General features: G+C 39.7%; 1 protein-coding gene across 15 annotated transcripts in view; it reads right to left on the bottom strand.

Moving 5' to 3' along the window:
• Window positions 1-26,763, bottom strand: part of FAM53A (family with sequence similarity 53 member A) — a 100,217-nt gene that overhangs the window by 10,711 nt on the left and 62,743 nt on the right. For 6 of the 15 annotated variants that reach the window (XM_043544830.1, XM_037898244.2, XM_037898243.1 and 3 more), the window contains one exon: window positions 12,660-12,767. The exons of the other annotated variants lie outside the window; for them this stretch is intronic. In XM_043544830.1, coding sequence (XP_043400765.1) covers window positions 12,660-12,767 — 108 coding nt within the window. The remainder of the gene's footprint in view (window positions 1-12,659; window positions 12,768-26,763) is intronic. 15 annotated transcript variants of the gene reach the window in all.

Below are 26,763 nucleotides of genomic sequence, written 5' to 3'. Positions count from 1 at the left end.
AGGGGAGGTGTGTGACTGAGTACATCAGGCCTTCTCTGCCCCTCAGTTCCCCACCCAAGGAAAATTCACTCATACTGGACCACCACCAAAACAGTCCTCGAGAGGCCTGGAAGGGCCAAGAAAAAAAAAAATACTGACCAATCAAGAACCAGCAGGCCAGTTAAGAAGGCATGCCTGCTGTTGCTCAGGGACAGAGCTGGGTGAGACTGGAACAGAGCTCCTCAGGGCTAACCCAGACCCACACCAGGGCCTTGCCCTAAGCATGGTAATTAATTGCTTGCCTTTGGCACCTTGCGCCCCCCCCACCCCGTCTAAATGGGCACACGGCCAAGTCTTGAGTTGCCATTTTGTCATTTGATTGTTTTGAGACTGACACCAAGCTTATGGCACAGAATACTCTACTCCAAACCTTGCAGACGAAGGCGGGGAGTGTCCACAGAACCATGTATGGCCCAGAAGAGGGCAATGCAGAGCAGCCCCACTTCCCACAGTGGCCCATGAGAGCCACTGCTACTTTTTACTGCTCCCCACCTGACCAAAGAGTCCACCTTCTGCAGAGCTCCTAAAACGATGGACAAGCCAAAAAACTGGAATGTTATTAAACTATTTATATTTGGGACTGGGGCCTAACTATGCCGAGTGCTGTGCAAACTTAGAAATGAGACAACCCCTACCCTGACCGGCTCTGACAGAAGAAAAAAAGGCCTTTTCTTTTTTGAAAGGTTTCTGCTGCAAACCAATCTTTGCATAAAGAAAAATTATGCAGTCATTTGCTCAGTCACAAAAATCACATAAGAAAAACTGTTCAAATCCCCCCCCGCCCCTTCCCTTCTAAGTTTATAGGGAGGTTTCCCCCTCTCCCATCTGATTTAGTAATTCACATCTTTCACTTCAAGCATAAGAGTTTTCACATTTATCATTTAAGACACTAACTCATGAAGATCATATTTCCAGTTTCACAGATACAAAGAACGTGTTTGTAGTGCTTACTATTGTTAGCATTACACTTAAAACATGTATCTTTAAAACTCATATAAATTGACCTCTCTCCAGTCTATCTGCGTTTTGGTTTTTGTTTTTTGAATGGGTATCTTGACACAAAGGGGTATATTCACATTGTTTTGCATGAGGGAATTATGCTGACAAATCCCTCTACACAGAGATGAGAATACACTCTACGATTGCTCTAGGCTGACATTTCTGAACAATATATGGATATTGATCAACAAGAGAATGACTGCTTGCAGCAGTAGCAGGTAACAGTATTGGTCTTTAGGATCCAAAACCAACACTGCCATAATTTTCCACTGGAGTTGTATTATGTATGTTTTTGGCTACCTATTCAGAAAGATAAAAACTTACAAAGAACGTACAACACATTCCGTCCCGCTTCCCCCACCCTCAGAGTGCAGTACATTTGAGTGAATATAACTTAGCTCATAATATAAGAATAGCTAACTCGCTAAGAGGAAACTTGCAATGAAGTAGTATTTTACTGGACACTAATGAATCATCCTTAACTGAAACTATTTCTAAATAAAAAGGACAAAAAAATTATAAACTTACAAATAATTTGTCAAAACTGTTTTTCATGTTCACACTGAACATTGTGCCAGATTTGGACCGTATTTAGCACTGGTGTAAATCCATTGCCTTTGTCCTCTGACATGAGGACAGAATTTGATCCCTTAGGTCTATGAACATTGCCAAATGGTATTATTTCTTACCACTTACATTTGTCATCTTTACTTTTATGCAGGACTATGCATCTTCTACTATACCTGACACATTTAGCAACACTAATAGTCTCATGCATTCATAGCTACAACCATCCCATTCATGCTCAGAAGTCCATAGACTCAAATCCCTATGCGTTATTAAAACTATTATTTTGTACTTTTTTTGCAGAGTTTACTGAAGGGTGAGGTATATAACAGACCAGTAAAGTTAGCTGTGAATATTAAATTGACATGTATCTGTTGGAAAGATTTATACCAGATTACAAAAGTAAACTTTGAATTTTAAACTTCAAACTGCACTCATTAGTTACTGACAGATGTCAGCCTCACTTACATTATTAGGTTGTGCCGGTATTCTATTATAACCAGCATTTTAAAGGGTTTTATAATTAGGCCATAAAATTCACTCCCAGCTGGAAAAAAAAAGGTCACAGCCTGGAAGCAATTTCATCCTTTAGTTTTTTTTTTTTGGGTACAAAAAGAAAATCAGATTTATATATTCTTGATATATAAGCATTAAAAAGCAAAGATGCTAGGAATGTTTTGCTCACCTTAAGTTAAAAAAGGACATTTCAAAATGAATTCTTATTGGCTGTTAATCCAAACTACAGGTGCACCAGGGCCACTGATTATTTCCAGAGGAAAGTTAAACTGAGCAAGTTACATTTGTCTGCGTAAAGGGAAAGATGCCCAATGGACATGTCCAGTATGTTCACTATATCTAGCACCTATAAACTAAAATACAATAGCTGTTATATCTAATATTAACGCTTTCTGACAAGGGCTGTTTTGAGACAACTTAGTTAACATGAAGCCACAAAGACAATGGCATTTCAGTACCAGGTCAATCTGTGCTTTTTAAAGAGGTTTAGAACAATGTTGTTCTGAGATATCCTTTCTTGGTTCAGAAGTCACAGGGTGCTGAGGGCGCCTGGCACCCGACAGAGTAGGATGTTTGGATATATAGATTCCCTTGCCAAGGTTCACAAATCAAGGCAAGTGGTCATTTATCCTTTGTGCTAGCCAAATGGATAACATACTTGTTCATGGTGGGCTGGGGAAAAGGAGGAAGGCAGGCAGGCTCTTTTAGGTAAGACTTTACAATAAAGATCCTGCCTGTTTTGAGTGAACATTAGAATTCCTATGGCATTTCTCTTAATGGCAAGAGTTTGTCTCAATCACCTACTGAAGTGCAGTGTGCTGTGCACCAGCTGTCCAACTTCATGATTCCTCCCTTTGGTTTGTAAAGCACTTTTGGAGCCTTTGGATGAAAGGTTGTACATAAAATGTTAAATATCACATAATTCATGTTTTTAAAAGGCTGTAAATAGTCCACGCTACCAAATTTCATGCATTAATACGGGAAATTTCTTTACTTTCTTTTATTGTGGAAAACAATGAAACATGAAAGAACATTTTAGTGATTTCATTATCCTAACTCAAACAAAAGGAAACAAATTTTATTAGTAAAAGCAAACTTATTAAAAGTAGGAAGTCACTTATTTGAATGCCAGTTTTTCACCACACCAGTTCGCAACATATGACTGCAAACAGAATTATCTATCAGTCACTATCAGAAATATAAATAGCTCATTCTGTTTATTCTCAAACACTTTGATATATCTAATTAAGGCCAATGCCAATGCTTAGAGTTATTTTTTTTTGAAATAGCTAGGTTACTTTCAAATAGTAATATCCGACTATATCAATGGGTTACAAATATTTACAAGGAGTAGCTTTTACTGGTGTAAAAAAGTGTCTTTCAGGTTTGTTCATTTTGAAGAAAAGGAATGTATAATCATGAATAAACTAGTATTTCCCACTCTAAAAATCCAGTGGATAAAATCAAAGTCTAATAAAGGAGGCTGGCATAGGCTAAATTAAGCTGAGTATCTTCCGGTACATTTGAGACATCTGTTTACCTAAGTGCCAGTATCTATGTACAACAGAAAACGGTCTGTGCAATGCAAGTCTAGCAGAAAGACAGACGACGTGACAGTTAAACTGATTCAGTGAGGTATTTCCCTACAGGATGTATTTTTATAATCGCTGTAGGCTTTGCAACGCTTGTGTTTTGTTTTTTTGCACTTTCTGAAGAAATTGCTCAGGCAGTGACTTCAGTCAAAAGCAAGTAAAGTACACCTCCTACAGTACAGTTTTACACTGAATACCTTCTAATATATATAAAAAAAGAAAAAAGACAGCCTGTTTTCAAAATGAATGAAGCTCTTTCATTCTGGAACTAAACAACTGCATTACCACACCACACCCAATACTTCATTCATAACTTAAAGAATTCCACTGAATTATTAACTCAGTAAGTGGTACAATTAACTCATTTCTCTTGAGTTTCGAAGGATCTTAATAATTGACCTTCATTCTGGCCAAATTACTTTTAGAAATCAGAAAGTGGTTTTCCATATTAATGATGGAAACTTGCTGAATAACTTCTTTAATCCCAGACGGGGGGGAGGGGGGAAATCAATAATTCTCTCTGCCACCTCCTCAGCCCCAGCCGGACAGAACCAGGACCATCAACATAGCCCTTTGGGTACAAGCTTGGAAACAACAACTGAAAATATCTCATAGCTGGCATATTGTACCATGATTCTTAACTTGATACATGGATACATTGTCAATGAACCTTATTCTAACAATGTTCTAAATCTAAATTGCCAATGTTCTAAATCTTATTCATCCTTCCATGAATCAAGTTAAGAATTGATACATGCCAAACAGGCTTGGCATGAACTTGTTTATCACTGACTAATTTAAAAAGCCCACACAGCTGCCTGCAAGCTTACATGGGAGTTTATGGATAGCTCCTTTTCACATAAGGTCAAATGCAGCTGGTCTGGTACTCATTAGCTATTTCAACAATGAATTCTTACTTGTACTTATAGCAACTTGCCAAAGAGGAACAGTAAATCTGCATCGGATATTAAGCTTCATCCTCTTATGAGCACACTTCCAGAACAAAGTACTGTAAGTTTAAGTACTGCTTTTCAGGGCTGACGGAGGGCTACATGGTGTTGAACACTTATGAGAAGGCCAGCTATCTGTAAGACATTTGTTATACAAGTGACATTTGTAAAAGGAAAAACAGTATCCTTAATGAGATTTCCTTTCCTCGCTGTCCCCAGATCATACACTATTGGGCTGTCCTTTGCAGTCAGAGCACAGGGAGGCCTGCAACACAGAGGCTTCACTTCATTAAATGCCATTTTGGGCCTAATTTCAACATTGTGATCCACTCTGCTGATGCAAAGAAAGCAAAGCGCCAGATGCTCTCTGTGCCTGCCACCTCAGTAGTGCTTCATTCATGATTGCAAAAAACTTCAAGCCCCCATTCAAAACTAAGTACCCCCAGCCTGGTCTCTCCTGTCAGAGGACAAAGTGCTGGCTTGTCTTCAGCTCACTTTTGATGCTTGATTATCATCTCCTAGCCTGGCCTACTGCTATCTCCTTTCCTTCTTCCCAAGCCTGCTGGAATTTGAACTTTAAATGGATGTCCTCCCTGGTAACAATAGATAAAAAGGGGGCCTTTGATTGTTCATGCGTTGCTGAAAAGAAAGGCCCGAGATTCATCCTGGCTGCAACCTAGCAGGATCTCATCAAGCACAGCTCCCATTCCATTCCAATGTGACGCTTTAGCCTGTAGCTACTCATTCAAGCTCACCGTGTCTATGTTTCCATTCAAAAAGGATGAATTCTTCAGGTTTCCCGTTAAGAAATTAAATGTCGATCCTGTGAATGAAGGGCAACACCAAGCTTGGAAAGCAGCCAAAAGGCTCTAACACTCAGTAGTTCGGAGTTAATTCAGTATTTACTACTTTCCAGCAGGATTTATAGTTGCATTATTTTTAAAGAAAAAATTACATAATCATGTTTAGGGCTTGGTAATAAACTATTTTTGGCGCCATCTGTTTTTCTAGTTGCTTGTGCCCCAGTTAGTAGAATTTACTTTTATATGGCTCCTTATGACTGACCCACTTAAATTGCTCCAGTTACCAGACCTGAGAGCAAGACGCAGGTTAGCTACACACAGAATATGTGATGCAATCAAATCTTTCCCAAATCACCTTTTAGAAAATACCACTTAAAAGAAAGCAGACTGAAGATAATCCTGAGTTGGTGCAAACCAGACTGTCTTCAATTAAAAAAATCTGCACAAGTTTGTAAGTAACAACAGGCAATACATTTCATACAAAGAATGTTACGATCTGGAAAGTAAAAAATGCTCATTAACTGCGTTAAACCATCTGAAAAATGTTTACTCCTGGCAGTGTTTTTCTGAGAGATAGTTGCCAAGTTTCAACCTCATTAAACCCATAGATATTCTGTAACAAGTACATTCTGTCAGGCCACACTACCGTTATAGAGAGGGAAATGGAAAGTGGAAGCAGCTGCTGCAGGCAACTTGCCCCAGCAGAGAGGAGATGGTTCAAACAGCAGCTGCCACCCAGGCAAGAGCCCCGCCCCAAACCCACCAAATTAACTCTTCAAACTCACATTTATATTCTGCTCTTAGCGTGGGACACAACACTGGTGGCCTCCTCAGCATGACAAGAGGGATAAGAGTGAAGGGGTTGCTGATTTCTCAAATTCTGATTCAAGTAATGCTTTGGATACTTGCATACTGATTAAGTTCTCAGAAACACATTGAGTAGGAGCAGCAGTACATTCATCTTGACCCATATGACACATCCAAGTTTCCTTTCTAACCAAAATAGCAGCAAAAATATTTAAAGGCTTTGCTCTTAATTATGTCAGATTTAGAAAATTCTACTTAAAGCAAGGGAGAAAAAAGTTGTTAGTATTGAACAAATCTTCTTACCCTTTGTGTGGGGCAGCAGTGTTAAAGGTTATTGGTTTACTGGACTTTGCAGCATAGCTATGGGTGATGTTCCTAGAAAATAGGGGTTATGCTGAAAAAGCGGAAGAAATGATCGGTATTATGCAATATTAACTCACTTATGTACTTGGAACATGCGATATAATCACATGTATAGGCGCATGTGCAGGCGCACAATCTCTTTAGTGAACTCTAGACCTAGAAATAAAATTCTAAGGATTTCAAATCAACTCTTCAAGCAATCCATATTATTGAAATCAAGTTCACTTGGCTCTGACAGTTGGGTTTTAATCACTTTCTGGAAGAGAGTACAACTAGCATACACTGAGTGAACGGTGGGGGTGGGGGGTGGAGAGGGGGAACTGGGGGGAGTTTAATCACTCCAACCGGAATAAGTTTTGTATGTCACAACAGTCAATTAAAGGTATACCTTGCAACCACCATTTTTATTTTATTTTATTTTTTAATAAAACTCAGCAATTGGCAACATGAATTATAACTCCCAAAGGCTGCTGCATGACCTGCATGTGCATTTACAGAATGTGAATTACTGAAGAATGTGATGGCTGATGAAGGCTCCTGCCTGCAACCAGAGGGTTTGAGACTCACTGCTTTTATTAGCAAACTGTTATAGTTTCCAAACTTCAAGTGGCTGAGGAAACTATCTCCAGCTTTCTGCCCAACATACCTAACCCCGTAACCTGGTGCAACCACAAATTTATGGATTTTTAGGGACACTCACTGATTACTACAGGAACATGCCCTATCAGGAAAAGTTGGAGGAAACAAGCTAACAAATACAGCAGAACCCCAGAGTTATGAACACCTCAGGAATGGAGGTTGTTTGTGACTTTGAAATGTTCGTAACTCTGAACGAAATGTTATGGTTGGGCTTGACACTTATATCCAGACTTTAGTGAGGCTGGAACCCTGGTATAAAGGAAGTCAGGAATTTGGAAAAAAAAAAGTCTGCAAATAGCACAAGTGTGATTTTGGTTTGGTTTTTTGTGGGGGCAAAAGGAAGGGAGTGGAGAAGAGACAGTACTCTATGGAAACAATCTGATCTACACCTCAAGCACTGAACCATTTTCAGCCAATACCCATGAAATAGTAACACCCACTATGTCAAAACCGCCCAAGTTCTGCTACAGCTACACAACCCTGAACATTGCCCTTCATCACAAAAGATAATGAAGTGCTTCACAAAAGCTACATACAGTTATCTTCCCCTGCCCTGCAGCGGAGTGTAGTGCAGCACCCCTACGGGGGTGCGAAGGAACATTCAAGGGGGCACAGCGGGACTGGAGCCAGCCCCCATGGCAGGGTGGAGAGGGAGTGCCACCCAGTCCCACTCCGCTTCTAGCTCTGCTCTGGCCCTGCCCCCAGCCACAGTCCCAGCCCCGCCCCTTGACCACAGCTCCACACCCAGTCCCAGCCCCGCTTCTAGCCTTGGCCCCACTCCTGGCCTCAACCCTAGCCTCAATCCTCTTACCCCTGTCCACATCTCCCCACCTTCCCGGACCTGGAGTGGGGGAGGGGATGCAGACAGAGGTAAGGGGAGGTGCAACCCTGAAAAATTTGGGGACCACTGAATTTGAGGGAGGGGGCAAACCTTACACAGAGTCATGAGGTCAGTGTCCACAGAACAGGCAGAAGCTCTCTTTCTAAGGTCAAAAGACCCACTCAGTAGGAGTGCATGAAACAATCTTATTCTGCCAGTGTTCATCCTGTTGGAAGGTGAATCTTTGTAACAAGCAACTATGAGTGGTGAGTGGGCAGTAGAAAAAAGTTATAGACTAGTTATTAGGATACTTTAAAAGTCTGAACTCTCACTAGCTACCTGACCAGGATAAATAACCCACCAGATTTATAAATTGCACCTTGTTTTTTAGGTTAAAGAAAAAAATTCTAGAAAGGACCAAATCACATGCATATTTGTAACTATTACAACTATTTATCTTAGAAATCCTTTTAGCCCAAAACAGGACATTTTATAATGCTCGTTATGAACAATTGTTAATGCACGGTGAATCTATTTTCCCCTTACTAAACACTAACAATAGGCTGTTGGCACAAACTATTTGGGGGGGGGGGGCGGGGCTGGAGGGTGGGGAGAGGGGGAACAGACATGGGTCAGAAAAACGTGTAATTTAATTTTTTTTTAAAACACATTCGTACCATCCTGTTTCATGGGATTAATTGTTAGACTGAGCATACCAGACTTAGCCCCCTGCATCGAACTGGAGTTTAAAGTGAGGTCATCTATTTTGATTTGTTCTGTGTTTAATAACTTCTAATTTGGATGTGTGTTAGCATTTATTAAAGCAGCAACTAATATTAGACACTGGGAAATTGATAGTCATGATGTATGAACAGCCCCACAGTTAAGTGTGTATCTTAAGGCCTCCTCTACACTTTCTAATGTAAGACGTCAAGAACATGTCAAGTTCAGAATACAGTAATAGAGGTTTTAGCAACTTCATAGTTAAATTTGCATTTAGTTTCAGTCAAAGCAGGGTTAAAATCCCTTAGATGAAAATAAGATGTGCACATCAGTTATACCATTTACTTTTAAAGGTTTTACCTTAAATATGGCTTTGTCAAACTTGAAAACTTAAGTCTCAAATACGACAATTTTATTTGAACTTAGTATTACTAATAACTATTTTATACCAGAGAACCAAATCAGAATTTAAATCGTCAAGTAAGCCTACGTGAGATCTCATTACCCTGCAGAGTTCTTGATTCCAGCCTCCACAGATTTAGGAACTGTTGCAAGGCAGTATGAATTTTGCAGGGACAGAGTGGTAGCAGCCCAGGCACTCTGGGGAGATTAGTATCTCTTCAGGGCACTGGAATCTATTGAGCTCCTTACAGTCTTCTTGCTAAGCCACTTAAGCAAGAAGAGACAGTTTGTTTGTAGAAGCAGGAAACCTTAAGCAGCTCAATAGTAACAGACAACTTGGGTTCAACAAAACCAGTGAAGATGCTGCTACTTTCTCTGTGGAGTTTCCCAGCTGTATAGGAGGTATGTCTGGTGTTTATCAGAGGGAATGTGAGAAAAGGGCTTTCAATTCTGCTTTAAATCAAGGCACTTTCAGTAGGCTGGGAGATTCAAGGATTGAAAAACTAAAAATTCCACACTCCAGCAGAGCACAGGTATCTTGAGCTCATTATAGATTTGTTAAATCCTGCTCCACCCCCCGCAAACCCTCCAAACCATGCCCATATGCAGTACCTTCCATCACTCTAACTCCAGACTTCTCTCACCCTTTGACTCAAGAATCTGGCGTCACACAAAGTTGTCAGGTACACAGTTTTCTGCACAAACTGTTATAAATTTAGCACTGTACAACAAACTTTATGCACGCAGTGCATAAGGTATGGGGTTCTAGTTTTAGGAGACGTGCACACAGGAAATTCTTACTTTAGCTCCATCATGAATGTAACATTACAGTTAAACCTAAGGTTAAACCTAAGGTTTAAAACTAAGGTTTAACCTAAGGTTTAAAAAATTTGGAAGTTAAGTTTTAAACCATGAGCTATATAAAAGTTCTTAACTGGTGTTCTGGTTCAGACTTTGGGGTGTTTGTGTAATGAGTAGGGGGGGAATTTTGACATTCTAATATTAAACAATACTAATAATTGCAAAGATAATGGAATATAGCTTTTATACACAAAGGCTACTGTGGCTAATTATTTCCATAATTCTTGATGTTTAGGGTTGGAGTTCTCTTTTTAAATTATAACCTTGATACACTACATTTAAAGTATAACATCATCCACTTGTGCAATCTTTAGTTTGTGTGATAATAAATAAGAATTTTTAATTTCTATTTAGACATGCTGTACAGTTGGATCAACACCAACAAGCACATCCGGATTTCAAAAAGGAACGGGGAAACTAGTTTACACATAGACCTATAAAACACGAGAGAACAACTTTCAAAGTCTGAAGTAGCACAAGACGGTTAAGCCACAAGACACCTGTGACATGAATATTGTGATACTTTCCAAATATGTACCGAAGACCCCAATTTTCAGATAATGCTAGTTAGACCCTAGAATAAGAGAGCTAAAAAGCCTGAAAAAAATTCACTTCCTACCTCTAGCCCAAACCCACCTAATCTAAAAAAAGTCTTTAAAGGAGTCTGACCTTTTATAATGTAATTGGCACTAAAGAAAAACTATTTGTTTTTAAAAGGTTAAAACCTATGTTTTTAATGAAACAAAAAGTTATGTCACAAGTACTACTAGACACTAAGTTAAATAAAAATATTTCTTATCAATATCATGCCATAGTTCTCTTGTCCTCTCACTGTAAAGATCTTCCACCTTTACCATCAATAAGTGTCAAAGAAGGGTGGCAGGGTGCATAATGATCAACGGAAAACAAGAAATTAACTTTGATACTAGTTTAATGAGAAATAGTTAAGGAAAAATAAAGCCATGTACTAGATCAGTGAAATAGAATAGAAAGTAACTAGCTCTAAACACTTTCCCAAAACATGGCTCTCTAAGGATAAGTCTACACTACAGAGACCATACTGGTTTAGCAATCCAGCACAGCCCCGTAGCATAGCTGCAGCCTACACCACCTCCCTGAACGAAATTAGCCATGGCAACAGAAGTTGGCTTCCATTGATAGCGGCATTTACACTGGAGGTTGTGCCAGGACAGCTATGTCAGTCAGGGGTATGTTTTTCAATCTCCTCCCGCTCCCCTCCCACACGTACCTCAACATAGCTATGCTGATATAATTTTTCCGGTGTAGACCAGGCCTAAGTCTTTTTTAGAGGAAAGAGAATGAACAAGTTATAGACAATTCTCAACTTCATTAAATTCTGTCCAAGTAAGGGCAGCATGATCAGGTCCCACAGCATAATTGCCTCTGAATTTCTTTAGCCTACAGAGCTTAACACTTTTACGTCTTTTAGGAAAGAAAATTCACATGTGAGAGAAGAGGAATTAGGTCAATTTTTACAGCTGTACTAAGTCAACAAGTAAGATGGGCTGAATCCTAGGAAATAAACATTTAGCACAAACGGCAGACAGTATTCCAGTGCTGTACAAATACTTTAAACAGTACACTACTTGTATTCCTTAAACAGACCAAGAGGGTTTTATTTCTTAAAGCATTACAATTTACATACAACACCAAACAGGAACACAGTCATTTGGATACTGGAAGCAAGGCAGATCCCCAATAGTGGAAAAAATTAAGGGTTTAAAACCCTTCCAAAACCTCAGAGAATACTTTCAAGTGTGCTTGCAATTCAAGAAATACACATTTCTGATTACTGTTTCTACTGGACCAGCATCATAGTCGCCATTTGTCATTATCAAAGCTTGCAGAAGTTAATGAGTTTTGGAAACTAAGAATTCCAAAGCTTCTGAAATGCTCTTCCACTTCTTAGATTCCAAAAGGTATAAGAGTTATTCAGCTATGCTGATACTGTACAGGTGGAATGAATGTTTGATTAAGTGCTTCCCAGGACTCTTGCACACTCCAACATTAGTACGTGAGACTCTCTCCTACACAACAACACTAACATTCTTAAGGGATCAGGATTTCGACACCTGAACACAACTGGCAGTAATAAGAAACAGAGCACCCAGTATACCCAATACTGGAAAAGCCTTAACTGAATTTATTTGCTTCCATGATTTTCTGTAAGACTCTTGGATACTGGAGACCAGAGAAAGGAGTGTTCAACATTCCCACTCTTTCATTCTTTTATTCCACTCCCTATCCATCACTACATCTACCAGGGGTATATTGAACAGATCGATCCTTCTAGCCAATGACACTTCCTCCTTAATTTGTAGAATTTTAATCAAAGTGGTCCAACAAGTTCTGCAGAAGCATTTAGGAGGGAAGCTCCCCCCCCGTTTTTCTTCTATTGGGGAGAACAGAGATAACTAAGAGTTTGTTTACATGGTCAAGCTGACCAGAATAGTTATCCCGGAATAGGCGCCCAGGTGGAGTCTCTTATTCTAGAAGAAGAAAGTCCACACTGGGAACTGCTCCAGCATAGCTACCGTGCTTTAAATTCACACCCTACCTTTTTATGGAATAACTTCTCCATGTAGGCAAGCTTGAACTCATTCTTCCAAATTATATGTGGAGCCCCGTTAAGACTTGTCTGCTTAAAACATGAGGTTGTCAAAGTCTGAATGTGAATAAGGGAAAAGAAAAAAGGTTCTAAGTCTTATTTAACCATTTTGAAAAATCTTCCATGAGAAAGAATGCTGATGCTGTTTTTAACATAATCACAACTGAGGGAGTTTCCCTATGAGTGAGAGAAGCTTGGCAGGTCTGAAGATACCTTTTGTTGGTTTGCTCTGTGTACCTTGCATTAATTAAGCAGAATCTAATTAAATATAAGTCTGGTTCAGAGGAGCTCAACAGCATCCCCCAGGTGGAATCAAGGATGCTTCAAGTCCAAGAGAGAGAGGGAGATAGGGACACAAGGTTGCAAAAGAGCAACATGAGTGCTTTTGCTTCTCTAGGGTAAGAACTAGTATTAGCTTGATACATTTATTTTACAAAAAGGAATGGTCTGGTATGTTTAGGTTTCTAGAACAAAATTCATGTGCACTGACAAAGGGATATAGCAATTTAAGTCAAGGCAATTTTCATCAGGAATTTAAATTAGTTTTACAAAGCCCCAACCTAATGAAAATTTGTACTATTGAAATGTAGATTAAAATTTAAATTGAACTAAATTAAAATTAAAAACAGACTATAATTCAGTTCAACGGTCTCATTTCAGTTTCATTACTAGTAAGGTATCTTATTTAACTTCTGCAAAATTGTTGTCAGCAAAGAACAAAAAAATATTAAAAATGAAGGCCTCGGTCCTTTTTTTTTAAAAAAGATAGCTGAATTGTTGTAGGTAGAACCCAGTTCCATCTCCCACAAGCTTTAAAAAAAAAAATCTGTGCTCCATCTTCTTTCGATGCCAAAAAAGGAGAGTTTTTTTTAAAAAAACCCTGTTAATGAATCTGAGATTTAAGGTACTATTGAGGGGAAGCTTAGGGAAAGAGGCAAGTTTTACATTTTGCTCTGAACGTGGCAAGTGTAGTGGCCATGCTTTTTTCTTTTTGTAGCAAGTTCCAAATTCTTGGTCCACTCTAACAAAACCTTTTGTAAGTAAGTGTCAGAATATTAGCACAGCAACTTTTAAAAAATGTTTAACAGGACTTTATAGTGGAAAGTCTGACTTAACTGTAATAGCTTTTGAGATTGAAAATCCATATGTTTGAGGCAATGTCAAAATCTTAGCTGTGAATAAAAAAGCTGCTTTCTGTATCATTCAGTTTTAAAATTAAAAAGCAAATGCCAGTTCAGTCAGTAATATCAGGATGCAACCACAAGCACACTTCCAAACAAACCAAGACAACGGACACAGAACAATGACACTGAATAATATAGTTTCTATGTAAAATCATCTATTCAGCTTAAATAACTAGACATTAAATTTCAGCTCAGACTGCCTTGTATCACACTACAGATAGTTAAGAGTTGTGCCACTCAGGAGCTATGTTTTGGTTTCAACTACTGTTATGGTTACAGACTTAATGTCCAAGGTCCCTGGTGTCTGATTATAGTAACAGACATTTTTTTTCATCTGTGTTGGCTAACGCAAATATTTACTAGAGCTATTTTGTTTTGATACATTAAAGATAGGCTTCACCTGTCTACCAGCCTGAGCGTTCAGACTTCTACCTGAAAGTTAGGTAAACTACATAACAGTTGTTTGCATGGCACAGCAAACCTAAAAAAATTAAGGGTGTAGTCTCCAACTCTTGGAACACTGCAAAACAGCAACAAGATGGACAAAGGACAATGGGAAACCAAGGCAGAGAAGTTAACTGATATACTCAAGGTCAATGGCTGAGCTGGAAAGAAAACTCAAGTTTTCTGACTTCCTAATCCATTATCCTAAAAGCAATATTTAGACAGACACATCTGGGTCATATTATTTTAATTAATTGTATTACACTGATGGCTATGAGCCCTGGCCAGGATCACGGCCCCTATGTGCTAGGCACTGTACAAACACTTGACCTGTAAGGCCGATTCCTCATAGCCCTATTTTAGGTATCTTCTGCCTGCTGCTCCATGATTCACTGACCTCTCAAAAGAATTGTTCCTATGACAGAAAACGTTTCCTGTAAGCTAACCAACAACGCTCTTAATTTAAATTACCTAAGCCCCGATCAGTAAGGAAGTTAGCTGAAGGCCTCATATTGCTTTAGCTTCTGTCTTATCTCTACGGGCTGTGTTACATGCCTTGAAAAATCCTGTTTAAGACAATACAAGTTCTAGAGAACAGAGAAAGACAAGGACCCAAAGACCTGAAGAAAAGCTGTATTTCAGGCTAACTTTGGGCCCCTGCTCTCATATCAAGAGAACTGAGCCCCACCATCTAGCTACAGATGTATCTATGTTAAAATGTTGTAATTTATTTCATTTACTCCTCTTGACTTCTTTTATAAGCTTCAGACTATGTCCGCTGTGAAAAAAGTTCCCTGTAAGTCCATTGCTGTATGCAGTGTTGTTGTAGCCATGTTGGTCCCAGTATATTAGAGAGACAAGGTGGGAAAGGTAATATCTTTCATTGGACCCAACTTCTGTTGGTGACAGAGACTAGCTTTTGAGCTTACTCAGACCTGAAGAAGAGCTCTGTGTAAGCTCAAAAACTTGTTTCTCTCACCAACAGAAACTGGTCCAATAAAAGATATTACCTCACCCACCATGTCCCTGTAAGTCCAGCATTTTGTCCAGGTATTTGAAGAAAAGAGCTTATAAGAACCTATTCATTTGACTCGTGTTTGGTTAATGAAAAAGAAGCCATGCTTCCAGAATAACTTAGTAAATACAATAAATAAATAATAATAAAATAATTATGATGATGATGATGAATTGGTTAAGCACCAACTTTGTGCTCAGTGCTGTTAACACCCACACTCTGTTCATGCTCTGATGAACTTCAAATCTAAATAGACAAAAGATCAAAGAGGGATGGACTCTAAACACTCTTGCTTATAAAATACAATTGGGCCTTAGGAAAAAACTCATTTGTGGAGCCATCCAGAAAGTCAGAAATATTAACAAAGTTGTAAACTAGGACCAGACTTCAAGAAATAAAGCAATATTTGAACTCCTTGTTCCAAGTCCTAAAACAAAACCACAAACCATTGTAGTATTTATTTTTTTTTAAATCTTGAGATGTACAATGAGCAGCATATATAACTCTACAGCTACTACAGTTCCCTCTTGCCTTTCCATTTCTATGCCTGTAACAGAATATGGGACAATGCGAGAGACCTAAAAAAAAAAAGAGACAGCTTTACTCCAAGCAACCTTGTTCTTTCTATAGTTCTCTCAAGAACTCACTTCAGCTATCCTTTCACCACTTTTGCTGTCATATCTAGCCTCAATCCCAGAGCATAGATAATTTGTATTAATAATCATAATATGGTGATGGTCCAGAAGTCCCAGTTAGGACTGGGGCCCAACTGTACTAGGCTCTGCACAAAAACATGTAGAAAGACATCTGCCTGGAGGAACATTCAGCACACACAATGTTTAAAAATAGCTCCAAGAAAACCAGATGCATGCCCAACAAGTTACTGAAAACGGGATGCATATATTTTTGTAAAACATGAATGCTCTCTCCCCAAACAGGAACAATTGGCTGGTACATCAATGTTAACGGGATACCATCTCAAACTCTGTAAAAGGCAAGCACGAGAAGAACTGTGTTGATAGCTTGAAGCTTTCTTCCCTTCCTTCAAGCGGGGAAAAATTTGAATCTTGCAAACAAAAATAATGGGAACAATATTAAACAAGTTAGCCACACATTTAGACAGCCCCGCCCCAGTCTCGCTTTTTAGTTCCAGGACAGATCACAATCAATGACATTTGTAGCAGAAGTTCTCAAACCAACACTGGAGAATATCATCTTGAGAATGTCTGTACAAAGGGTAACCTCTCCCCTGTTACAGAGCTGTGGGAATTAAGAGGTGGTTCAGAGCTGCCAGGCATGGGGAGTGGGCTGCAGGGACTGAGCAAAAGCAGTCAGGCACCTAGTCTCAGCAGCTAGTTCTAGACTATTTAAGGAAATAAGGGCCATCCTTTCCCTCACTTCTTATGAAGCCAGCTTGGGAGAGACCAAAGGGATGGGATGGTTGGATGATGACTCCTTCCTCCGAAGTTAAAATGATGCATTTTGGTGGGGGAAGAGATGAGAGATATCAGTGCTCAGATAGCACTGTATTTTTGGAGCAAGGAAGGCACATTCCTCTGAATGGCTCTAACTCACTGCCTCCTCCCACTACCAAAAGGAGCTGCAACAGATTTCCCCTCGCTGCTCCATGAGGCTTGACAAGGAAGGTCAGCGCTTCTACAGCTGAGGAACATGACGCAGCAGTGGGGAAACAGAGTGCTGCTGGGGGAGCCAGCAAATTGACATTCGCAAAGATTAACCCCACTCGTTATGGTCCATTCATATTGAAACTCTTGGATTGGGATTGGAGTTCCTCCATCAACCATTTCCATCTTAAGTAGTACATCCAAAGAGCCACTGCATTAGGGAATGGGTGGCCTAATGAGGTTCAGAGTTATATACACTAATCCACAGCTACCTTTACCTTTAATACAGAATGACAGACCATTAGGATCTGTAGCATTCATGGTTCAAATTTCTCAAAATTTAAGATTAGGGCAGCTACAGCAAACTGCTCCATTTAGGTGCATCCCTCAGGTTCCTGGTAAATTACCAACATGGCCCTCCGTTACGTAGAGTTTGGAGCCGCTCCCAGTTTGCCTTACAAGTCTCAAATGTGGATTTAGAGGATAAACTTATTTCTGCTGTTATTTATGGGTAATACTGCTATTTATTTACAAGCTGCAGATTCTTATTTCAAAATTGGACTTAAACACAGTTCTGAATACAGTTGTACAATGAGATTTGAAAGAATAGAGAATCTCAATGCAATGCATAATCTTCCTGCATTACAAAATACACAAATCCTTCCGCAATGTATCTACTGCAAATGTGGGGGGGGACGACCCCATTGTGTAGAGTAGTAGCCGAAACCAAAGAGTCCATGTTCAGGAACATTAAGACAATATTTCCTGCAAGATATACCGAAGTGAAAAAGGACTTTCATTATAATAAACACAGTCCAAATTCAAAGCACCCCAAATTGGTCACTCCTTTTGCCTGACAGAATACAAGTTTGAAGCTTTTTTCCTGATTAGGTCACACTTTCTTCTGCTCTCAGACAAATTACTGTGATGTTCCATCATTACAGGAAAAGGGGAACTTTTCATTCACCATTAGTCTAGTTGGAGTACAGACACGTCAATCAGACAAGAAAGCAGAATTTAGTAACCTGACAGCTGCTTTCATTACTACCAAGGACCTTTAACAAAATCTAAAGTGGCTGGTGCTATTTCATGGATCTGTAATTAACTCCCACACTCCTCGCCCCACCACTGTAGAAGAATAAGATCCAGGATAACAAGAAAGGTCATGAGACTGCAGTTAAATAAATGATTATGCCGTAAATGGAAGCCATTTAAAACCCAGAGATGTCTTAATCATGTCAGTTTCACACTACTGTTGCTTGTAGAAATTATGAACAGCAGCAAAGGCGGGCACTGGAGCTACTCATGAGAGTAACACAAAGCAATTTAAGACAAAGACTGGGGAGGGCAAAATAGCAGAGAGACTTCTCCATTCCCCAATCCTCAACCTTCCATGCAGCAGCTAGCAGTCTCTGGATGGTGTAGAAGGGATATAGTACTCCTGTCTCCCTTCTAGCTGCTTGAAAGTGGTGGAGCTTCCAGTCTGGCAGGAGAATACTATTAAGAGGCTGGTAAGAAAAATGGAGTCCCCCCTTCAAGCCCCTGTACCCTCTTGCTACCCATCAACAGGTCTCCACACCTTGCTGGTCAGATTCCTCCCCCATTGGGGCTTTCATATTACTTTGACTAGCAGACATACCCCTCCAGGTGGAGGATTTATTTTGCAAACCCTGACTAAAGTGTATCAAGGATATCACTGTCCCAATTTGATTAAAAAATTCTACAGAACCTGGAATGAGGAGAGAGGTGAACCTAATCTTTCTGGAAACTATTTGCCTACGGGAAGAGATTACAGGCATAATCCACAACCAGCACTTTGCTTCAATGCATGGCCAAAGAGATTGCATTTTGAACAATTTAAATTAAAATCCACCATACTGGTAGCTAATTAATGAAGAAAGTTCTCCCTATCACAGTGGAGAGGAGACTAAGATTTAAAGCGACTCCTAAAAAGGTAAAGAAAACCAAAAAAAGTGAGTAATACACTTAGGACCAAATTCTCACTTATGCTAGAGCCATTTTACACCACTGTTGCGTCAAAGTGGCTGGATTCAGGACTTAACTGGCCAGGCGAAGTTTCCCTATGTACTGTATAGGGGAAACTTCTCCTGTAAAGTAAAGCTAGCAGAGCAATCTCCTGAAACAGCAGTCCCCTCCCAAGCATCACAACATAGGGCCAGTTCAGGGAAAGAAGGGATGAAGGTACCGCACAACTCTGCTCTGCCTGATCCTCCACTGGTGTAAGGTCTAACTTCCAACGGGGCTAACCAGCTCAGTATCAGGGAATCCACAAACAGCTGCCTGCACCATCACTCCCCGGCTTCTCTAAGTAGCTTGGGCACTACACAGAAATGAGCCCTTCAACTTTCACTGCAGTCAAACAAAAATCTGCAAGATAATACAATACAGTAAGGATCAACGTACATTTAAATAAAAAGAAAAACAGACAAAATAAGATTCAGAGCATTACCACCTAAGAAGCAGAACTTCTGATGGAAGGAGGAGCGGCATCTCATTTTAAATGATTTAATGCAACAACCGCCCCGATCTCAGTTGACGATACCACTGAGTGGGAATTACTTTGTGTTTTAAATCCAGATCCATTCTCTCCTTCTGAGTAGGGAAAACTTTCAGCAGTAAAAATGCCAGTACAAAAATTATGCATGTGCATTTTGCGTGCGTGCACACACGGTGTGGAATTAAAGAATGACTGGAAGGAAAAAGGAACTGAATAACTATTTTTAGAATAAATGTATTGATTTAACAACGCATGCATTTCTGCACAGGTTAGTTTACCACTTTAAGCAACACAATACATTCCTAGCTGAGCAGTACACAAGTTTCTGCCAGTCTAAGCCCAAACGGTCAGCATTACACAAATGTGTTGATTCACAGGAGGGTCTACCTCTTAGTTTAAATATTTAAACGATATGAGACTAACACTAGAAAAGAAGTGAAGTGCCTATATTCTTTGAGATTCTTTGGTCAAAAACAAAAAGCAAAACCTACTACGTTAATTAATTCTTTGAACATTCAAGAGCCAAATTTTTCTTCGAAAGAAGTCTTCCAATGCTTTTCACTTTAACAGAGTTAAGACTGGAGAAAAAGTCAGTCCAAATTCAGCCATGAACATGAAGGCACAAAACTCTCCAAGTGCTCTCTATGCATACCATCAACAGACTAGCTCCCAGGCAACATGATGTGCAAAAAGGTATGAAAAATCTGTCGTTTGAAAATAACTAGGTTACAGGCTACAGGCCAATTCATAGCTAACTTTGATCTGCTCAGTCGAGTAGGCTACGGAATGCAATTTTAAGGGCTTGTCTACACATAGAGAGCTTCTCCCATCAGCATAGGTACTCCACCTGCCTGAGAGGCAGTAGCTATGTTGACAGGAGAAACCCCTCCTGTTCACATAGCACTGTCTACACTGAATGTTAGGTCACTATAACTGGTTGTTCAGGGGTGTGCATTTTCCACACCCCTGAGCTACGTAGTTATACCAACGTAAGTCTGACCAAGACGAGACGACATATTTCATATTGAAACATATTATTGACAGCAAGACCAGTAAGGTATGAAATTCAGCAGGATTACAGAGGGATGAACATCTGTATCAACCTTCACAAGGAGGACTATTACACTACTAAACTGAATACAGAACACAGTTCACTTCTACATTGGGGACTGACCCTGCTTTGAGCAGGGGGTTGGACTAGATGACCTTCGGAGGTCCCTTCCAACTCTGATATTCTATGATTCTATGATCAGTACCATGAAAGCTATGACTACAGAGACCAGCCTTTTGAGGTAGAAGGAAGAAACAATTATTTGTTCTACACAGAAGACTCAGCTTACCCAAGCGCCAGTGCACCGCAGATTTTACTCGGTGGGACATGGGGAAAGACTGATTTTTTGGTGGGGGTGGGAGTGCACTACGAGCTAATCCCACTATTTGTAATTTTTTTTTTTTTTTTTTTTTTTAACCTTGTCCTTGAGCCTGGGGAGATGGAGCTGCTGGAAGAACTGATAAAAAATTCCAGCAGTGAATCTACACAGAATTTAAATACACTAAAATTGTGCGGCGCTTCCAAATTGGATTTTGTTTGACCTCATGGCAAAATAATTTTTAACAACCCTGACAAGTGGGAATAATTGACAAACTTTCAATAAATCAGGGTGCGAAATGTTTACTGACAAGCACAACACTGTAGTTGAGGGTCAACTCCTTAACATGACAAGTTGCCATCAGTCATACTTGTAGTTCTGAGCAGTAACAGTGAAATGGACTAGACTCTTACTAGTTTTATATTATTTCTGCTTGGCAAAGCCATTGTATGAGCAGCAGAGATACTGAAGCTGTGTACGGACTCAGGAAGACAGCATTTAGTGATTGTGCTGAACGTAAACCAATTATGGGGCTGAAGCTTTTTTCTCCTAAATGAAATAGTAAATTCTGTGAGGACTTAAGATTCTGGTGGCTGGTATGGAGGAGTTTAGTATTCACTATTGCAAGTGGAATTTTCAAGACTTGCTGAACTCACCAGTATTATTACTAAAGTTTTGAAAATGGTTTAAAACAGGACTAAATCCAAGTAATCAGACCAGTTAAATTAGAGTTACATTCTCTGGCTCATCATGACAGGTTTACAGCAATATTCAACTACAGTGCGCTATATGTATGCTAGTACACTATACACAACTGGCCTCCCAAACTGAGGTAATAAATATTAGATCTTCTGCAGATTAGTTCATCTTGAATCCTTGCTGACTGAGAACATAAGCCATTAATAAAAATTTAGGAGACTAAACAGGATATCCTGTGAAAGAAATTCAAGTTGCCTGTAAAGTGGGACCATTTGTCGTTTTAGACTTTAAGTAATTCTGATTTATAATTTCATCTAACAATTTTCCTAAGCCAGCCCAAAAAAATCATACCATGCAGTTAATAAAGCTGAGTGGGTAGTGAAAGTAGTAATGAAAAATCATCTCCCCTCTCAGTCTTCTCTTCTCCAAACTAAACAAACCCAATTTTTTCAATCTTTCCTCAAAGGTCATGTTTTCCAGACCTTTAATAATTTTTGTTGATCTCCTCTAGACCTTCAATTTGTCCACATCCTTCCTGAAATGTGGCGCCCAGAACTGGACACAATACTCCAGTTGAGGCCTAATTAGTGCAGAGTAGAGCAGAAGAATTACTCGTGTTTGTTTATAACACTCCTGCTAATACATCCCAGAATGATGTCTGCTTTTTTGCAACACTGTTGACTCATATTTAGCTTGTGATCCACCATGACCTCCAGATCCCTTTCCGTAGTATTCCATCCTAGGCAGTCATTTCTTATTTTGTATGTGTTCAATTGATTGTTCCTTCCTATGTGGCGTCCTCTGCATTTGACCGTACTGCATTTCATCCTGTGACATTGTACCTGAAAATAGCACCCTGTAACCCCCCTCATGCACCACGTGTATAAGGCTATGATATTTTGTATAAAGAATGCCTTGTAAGTTATCCTATGAAATGTCATGATTTATTGAAACTCATTGTTTTGTCAAAATATGTATATCATTATTGTATATGGAGTTATGAGATTTTGCTACATGCTTGTTACTGAAATATGTTGAGAGTCTGGGAGATGCTCACAGCTAGCCCTAAACTGGCAACAAAGTGAGTGACCCACACTCAGACAGGTGTTAAGCGACAATCACCAGCCATCGACCAGCAGAGGAATCGTAAACAAGAGATTTAAGATTCAGTAAGAGAGTTGCTCAAGCCCTACGCAATGGGGATTGCTTAACTCTGTGATTCAGCAAGGTATCAGGACATGTGATGCTTGACTCCATGTTTGAGTCAATATTTTTCCGGGCACTGGAACAGAGTATAAAATAAGGGACAGTGGAATCCTGAGTCCACCTCTCTCTACCCCCACCCACTGCAAAGGCAACAAGAACGTTTGGAAGAAAAGACTTGGAACTGGGGAGACTGGTCCCAGGCTGAGCAGGGAATTCAGCCTGTGTATTAGAACTGTGAACTGCTTACATCTAGTGGGATGAGGAAAAACTGCTCAATTCAAATCTTGCTTAGTCAGATAAAGCTTAGGATTTAGACTGATTTTACCTTTTATTTCTTATGTAACCAACTCTGACCTCTATGCCTAACACTCATATAATTACTTAAAATCTATTTTATTTTAATGTTTTATCTTTACCAGTGAGTTTGTCTAAAAGTGTTTGGAGAATCTGCTCGATTATAAAGGCTGGTGGCATGTCCACTATCCTTTGATGAAGTGGCGAACTAATTAATGAGCTTGCACTGTTCAAGAGAAGGTCTTGAGCAGCGTCAGAAGGTACATTTCCGGGCTGCAAGGCTGGGGGATTTGCAGATGAATCCCTGTGTATAGTTCATAAAAGACTGAGAGCCTGCATGTAACTTTGGGTGTGGCTTCACATGCTAATGGCTGTGTGAGAGTGAAGCCTGAAGGGGCTGCTTGTCTCTAGTACAGAATTGTGAAAGGTACCCTGATCCCGAGAGTTAAAGGAGACACAGCGGTCCCACAATCCAGACTGTACCCCACCGGGGTGTCACACATCTTGTCTACAAAAAATGTAATGCCTGCTTTGTACAGGGTTTGTGTTCTGATTTTTTCTTTATTCTGCTAGTCTTCATTAGAGCTGTGCCAGTCTAGAGAACTTGTCATTTTCCATTATAAAACCTTACTTTCAGGGGTGCAAAACCACCAAAAATATTATCTATCCCCAATTTCTGGAATATTAGGTTTCAGAAAGAGCTATGGAAGACAAAAATATTCTTACACTTTTTTTTAAAAAAAGGCGTAAGCAGTTCCCTCCCCACTACCCCAATCACAAAACTCAATGGTTTTTCCCCCCCAAGTCAAATGTTTTCAGCACTGGGTTCAAAAGAACAAACTGAGGCAGACTAGATGACTCACTGTTGTACATGGCCAAGCCACAAGCCTGCCACAAACAAAAACACAACATTGGGATGGTGGAGGACACACACAGACTCTGTTTGGGACAGAGGAAAGTATACCCCTCTCTTGCAACTCCAAATGATTTGATACAGAATGGTATTACCACTTCAAAACAGATGACACCATGAAACAGCGGAGGTGTATTGGGGTGATATTCCAAAATTTTAAATCTTAACTCTGAATTATGGGAGTAAAAACAAGCACTTTTGGACATGATATAAATAATAAATTAAAGGATCTTGGACCAGCAATGAGATCTGAAGTGTCTACACTGAAAATATAAGAGCCCTTTTAACATGCACTTTGAGGGTGGAGGAGGCATGGGGGAAAGGAAAGAATTACATCTCTCAGTTAAACTCAATTTGCATGGTAACCCATAAACTACTGTACTTTTAGACAACACAAACAGCAAGCACTACATTATACTTCTAAAATGCCCAAGAATTTTCAGTTATGTCTAGCATGATTTTCACATAAAACTCTTAAGTTTTGGTCCTCTACTAAAGAGAGTAAGGACAGACCAGACCAAACCAAACCAAAATGCTTAGTAGTTCTCATTACATCTCTGTCTTCAATGAAGTAAGTAAATAGCATCAGGATGTTTAATAAAAACAAGTTAGAGGAAAAGGTGTGGACAGAAGTTAGGAACACAGTAAAGACCTCTTGGGTAATATGAACACATTCAAATGAGGAATAAACCTACATCCTCTAAAGTCCAGAATGGTTCCAACAGAAAAGCCTCATGGCATTCAAAGCTGAATTATAGCCACGGTTAGAGCAAGGAGATTCTTGAGGGGGGAAGGAGTATGACTTACAAAAAAAATGGAAATCCAGCAGTACAGTTCAAAGATTTCTAGCACACCTCTAGACTAGGCTAGCAAAGAAACTGAACAAAACAAAGTATACCTTTGTAGCAAAGTTACAAGTTATTCACAAGTACAGAAGCTTGCAGAAAAGGCCATTTATACTTTTCAGCTCTGGGGTCTCTCTGGCTTGTTCCTCTTGGCTCATCAGTTGAAAGCAACAGAGGATGAGAGATACTTAGCTGTGTGGGTCAATCACAGGAGGATTATGAACCACCAATGTGATGTGGCTGTGAAAAAGGCTAATGCAATTTTAGGATGTATTGGGCGAGGCATTTCCAGTAGAGATAGAGAAGTGTTAAAATGCCATTGTAAGATCTCATTAGCAATACCGTGTAGAGTTCTGGTCAATCATGTTCAAGAAAGATGAATTTAAACCGCAACAGGTGTGGAGAAGAGCTACTAGGATGATCAAGGGAATGGAGGGCCTATATTATGAGAGGAGACTTGGAAAACAAACAAAAAAAGAAGGCTGAGAGAGGATACCACTGTTCTCTATAAATACCACTAGGGGATAAATACCAGGGAGAAGGAAATGCTATTTAAGCTAAAGAACCATGTTGGCCTAACAACAAATGGAATAAACTGGGGCTCACTCCCAGTTTCTCTCTTATATTCCCAAAAATTCATGCTTCAGTGTTTCAACCAGTCACCCAAAAGGGATTTTGCCCCTCCCACTAGTTGTTTTTTTTTAAATCTCTTTCCTCTGAAGCATCAGGGGTGGCCATGGCTAGAGATGGAACATTGGAAGAGGAGGGCCAGATGGCACCGAGCGTGCACACACACGGCTGGCTGTTCTTGCTCAGATGCTTAGGGTTTAACCAGATTGTCATTTGTGAGGTTGGAAGGAATTTTCGCCATGTCAGATTAGGGGAGAGGTCATCTTCCTCTGCAGTACATGGATGCAGGTAACTTTCCAGGATTATCTGGCTATATATCACTTAATCATTTCCTTGCCACTGGTGCCCTTCGGTCCCTCCTATTCTCTTCCTGTGGCACATAAGTCTAATTTCCTGTAATACTTTGGCCTCATTTTGGTTGCTGGATTTACTGTTTGGGTGCTGAGTGGTGTTGGTGGCCCATGATATTCAGGAGATCAGACAAGATGATCTGGTGGTCCCTTCTGGCCACCACTGATTTGGAGACTTCTAAAAATTTTCTCTTGATATCTCAAGTTACCAGTTTTTCATTTCAGATTAAACTGTATATTGAAGTGCCATTTCCATATTCTAACATATGAGAATGTTTATATGGTATTTACATGTAACTATTCCCCCTGAGGAAATTATCTGTGGTTATTTTAATAAACTGGACTCCTTTCCTCCTCCCTAAGGATTTTCCACAACACACTCCCAGCCCCAGAGCTCAGCATCAAGCTCAACACTTGAGCTTAGATGCTCTGCATGGTTAAACAAAATAGCACTCCTGTGGTAGTTGCGGTGTTTGATTAACTTTAGGCATCCAGAGAGGCAAGGCAAGGCATGGCATGAAAAGTTTCAAGCTACCAAACACTTCTACAAATACTGGGGCCCTTAACACTAATATGAGGGGGACCGTTTTTGTACATCTTGTAGAGTGCTTAACACCTCTATCAGCAAATTTTTAGTTAAGTGTAGCAATATGATGTTGCTATTAAGATTACCACACAGTATTCTCAGCTAGAACTTTAGCACTTCATATGCAAGACGTCTTCAGAAAACCTGCCTATGAAAATTAAAACATACCTGTTTTCAGCAATCGCAACGCTATTCTCAAGTAACAAGAGCTACACACATTATAGATAAGCCATTCATTTGATATTATATTAATAGAATTACTCTTTAGATACCATTATATGTTCATTAAAGCTGTATTCTATAGTACATTTCCACCTTTCACATCACGTATATGCATTCAACTTGTTCAGATTTGCCAGGGTAGAAAAAAAATG

This window comes from Chelonia mydas, chromosome 4 (assembly GCF_015237465.2).
Source record: "Chelonia mydas isolate rCheMyd1 chromosome 4, rCheMyd1.pri.v2, whole genome shotgun sequence".
Taxonomy (NCBI): Eukaryota; Metazoa; Chordata; order Testudines; family Cheloniidae; genus Chelonia; species Chelonia mydas.
Note: the sequence above shows the minus strand (reverse complement) of the source record. Positions and strands in the feature narration are given on the sequence as shown.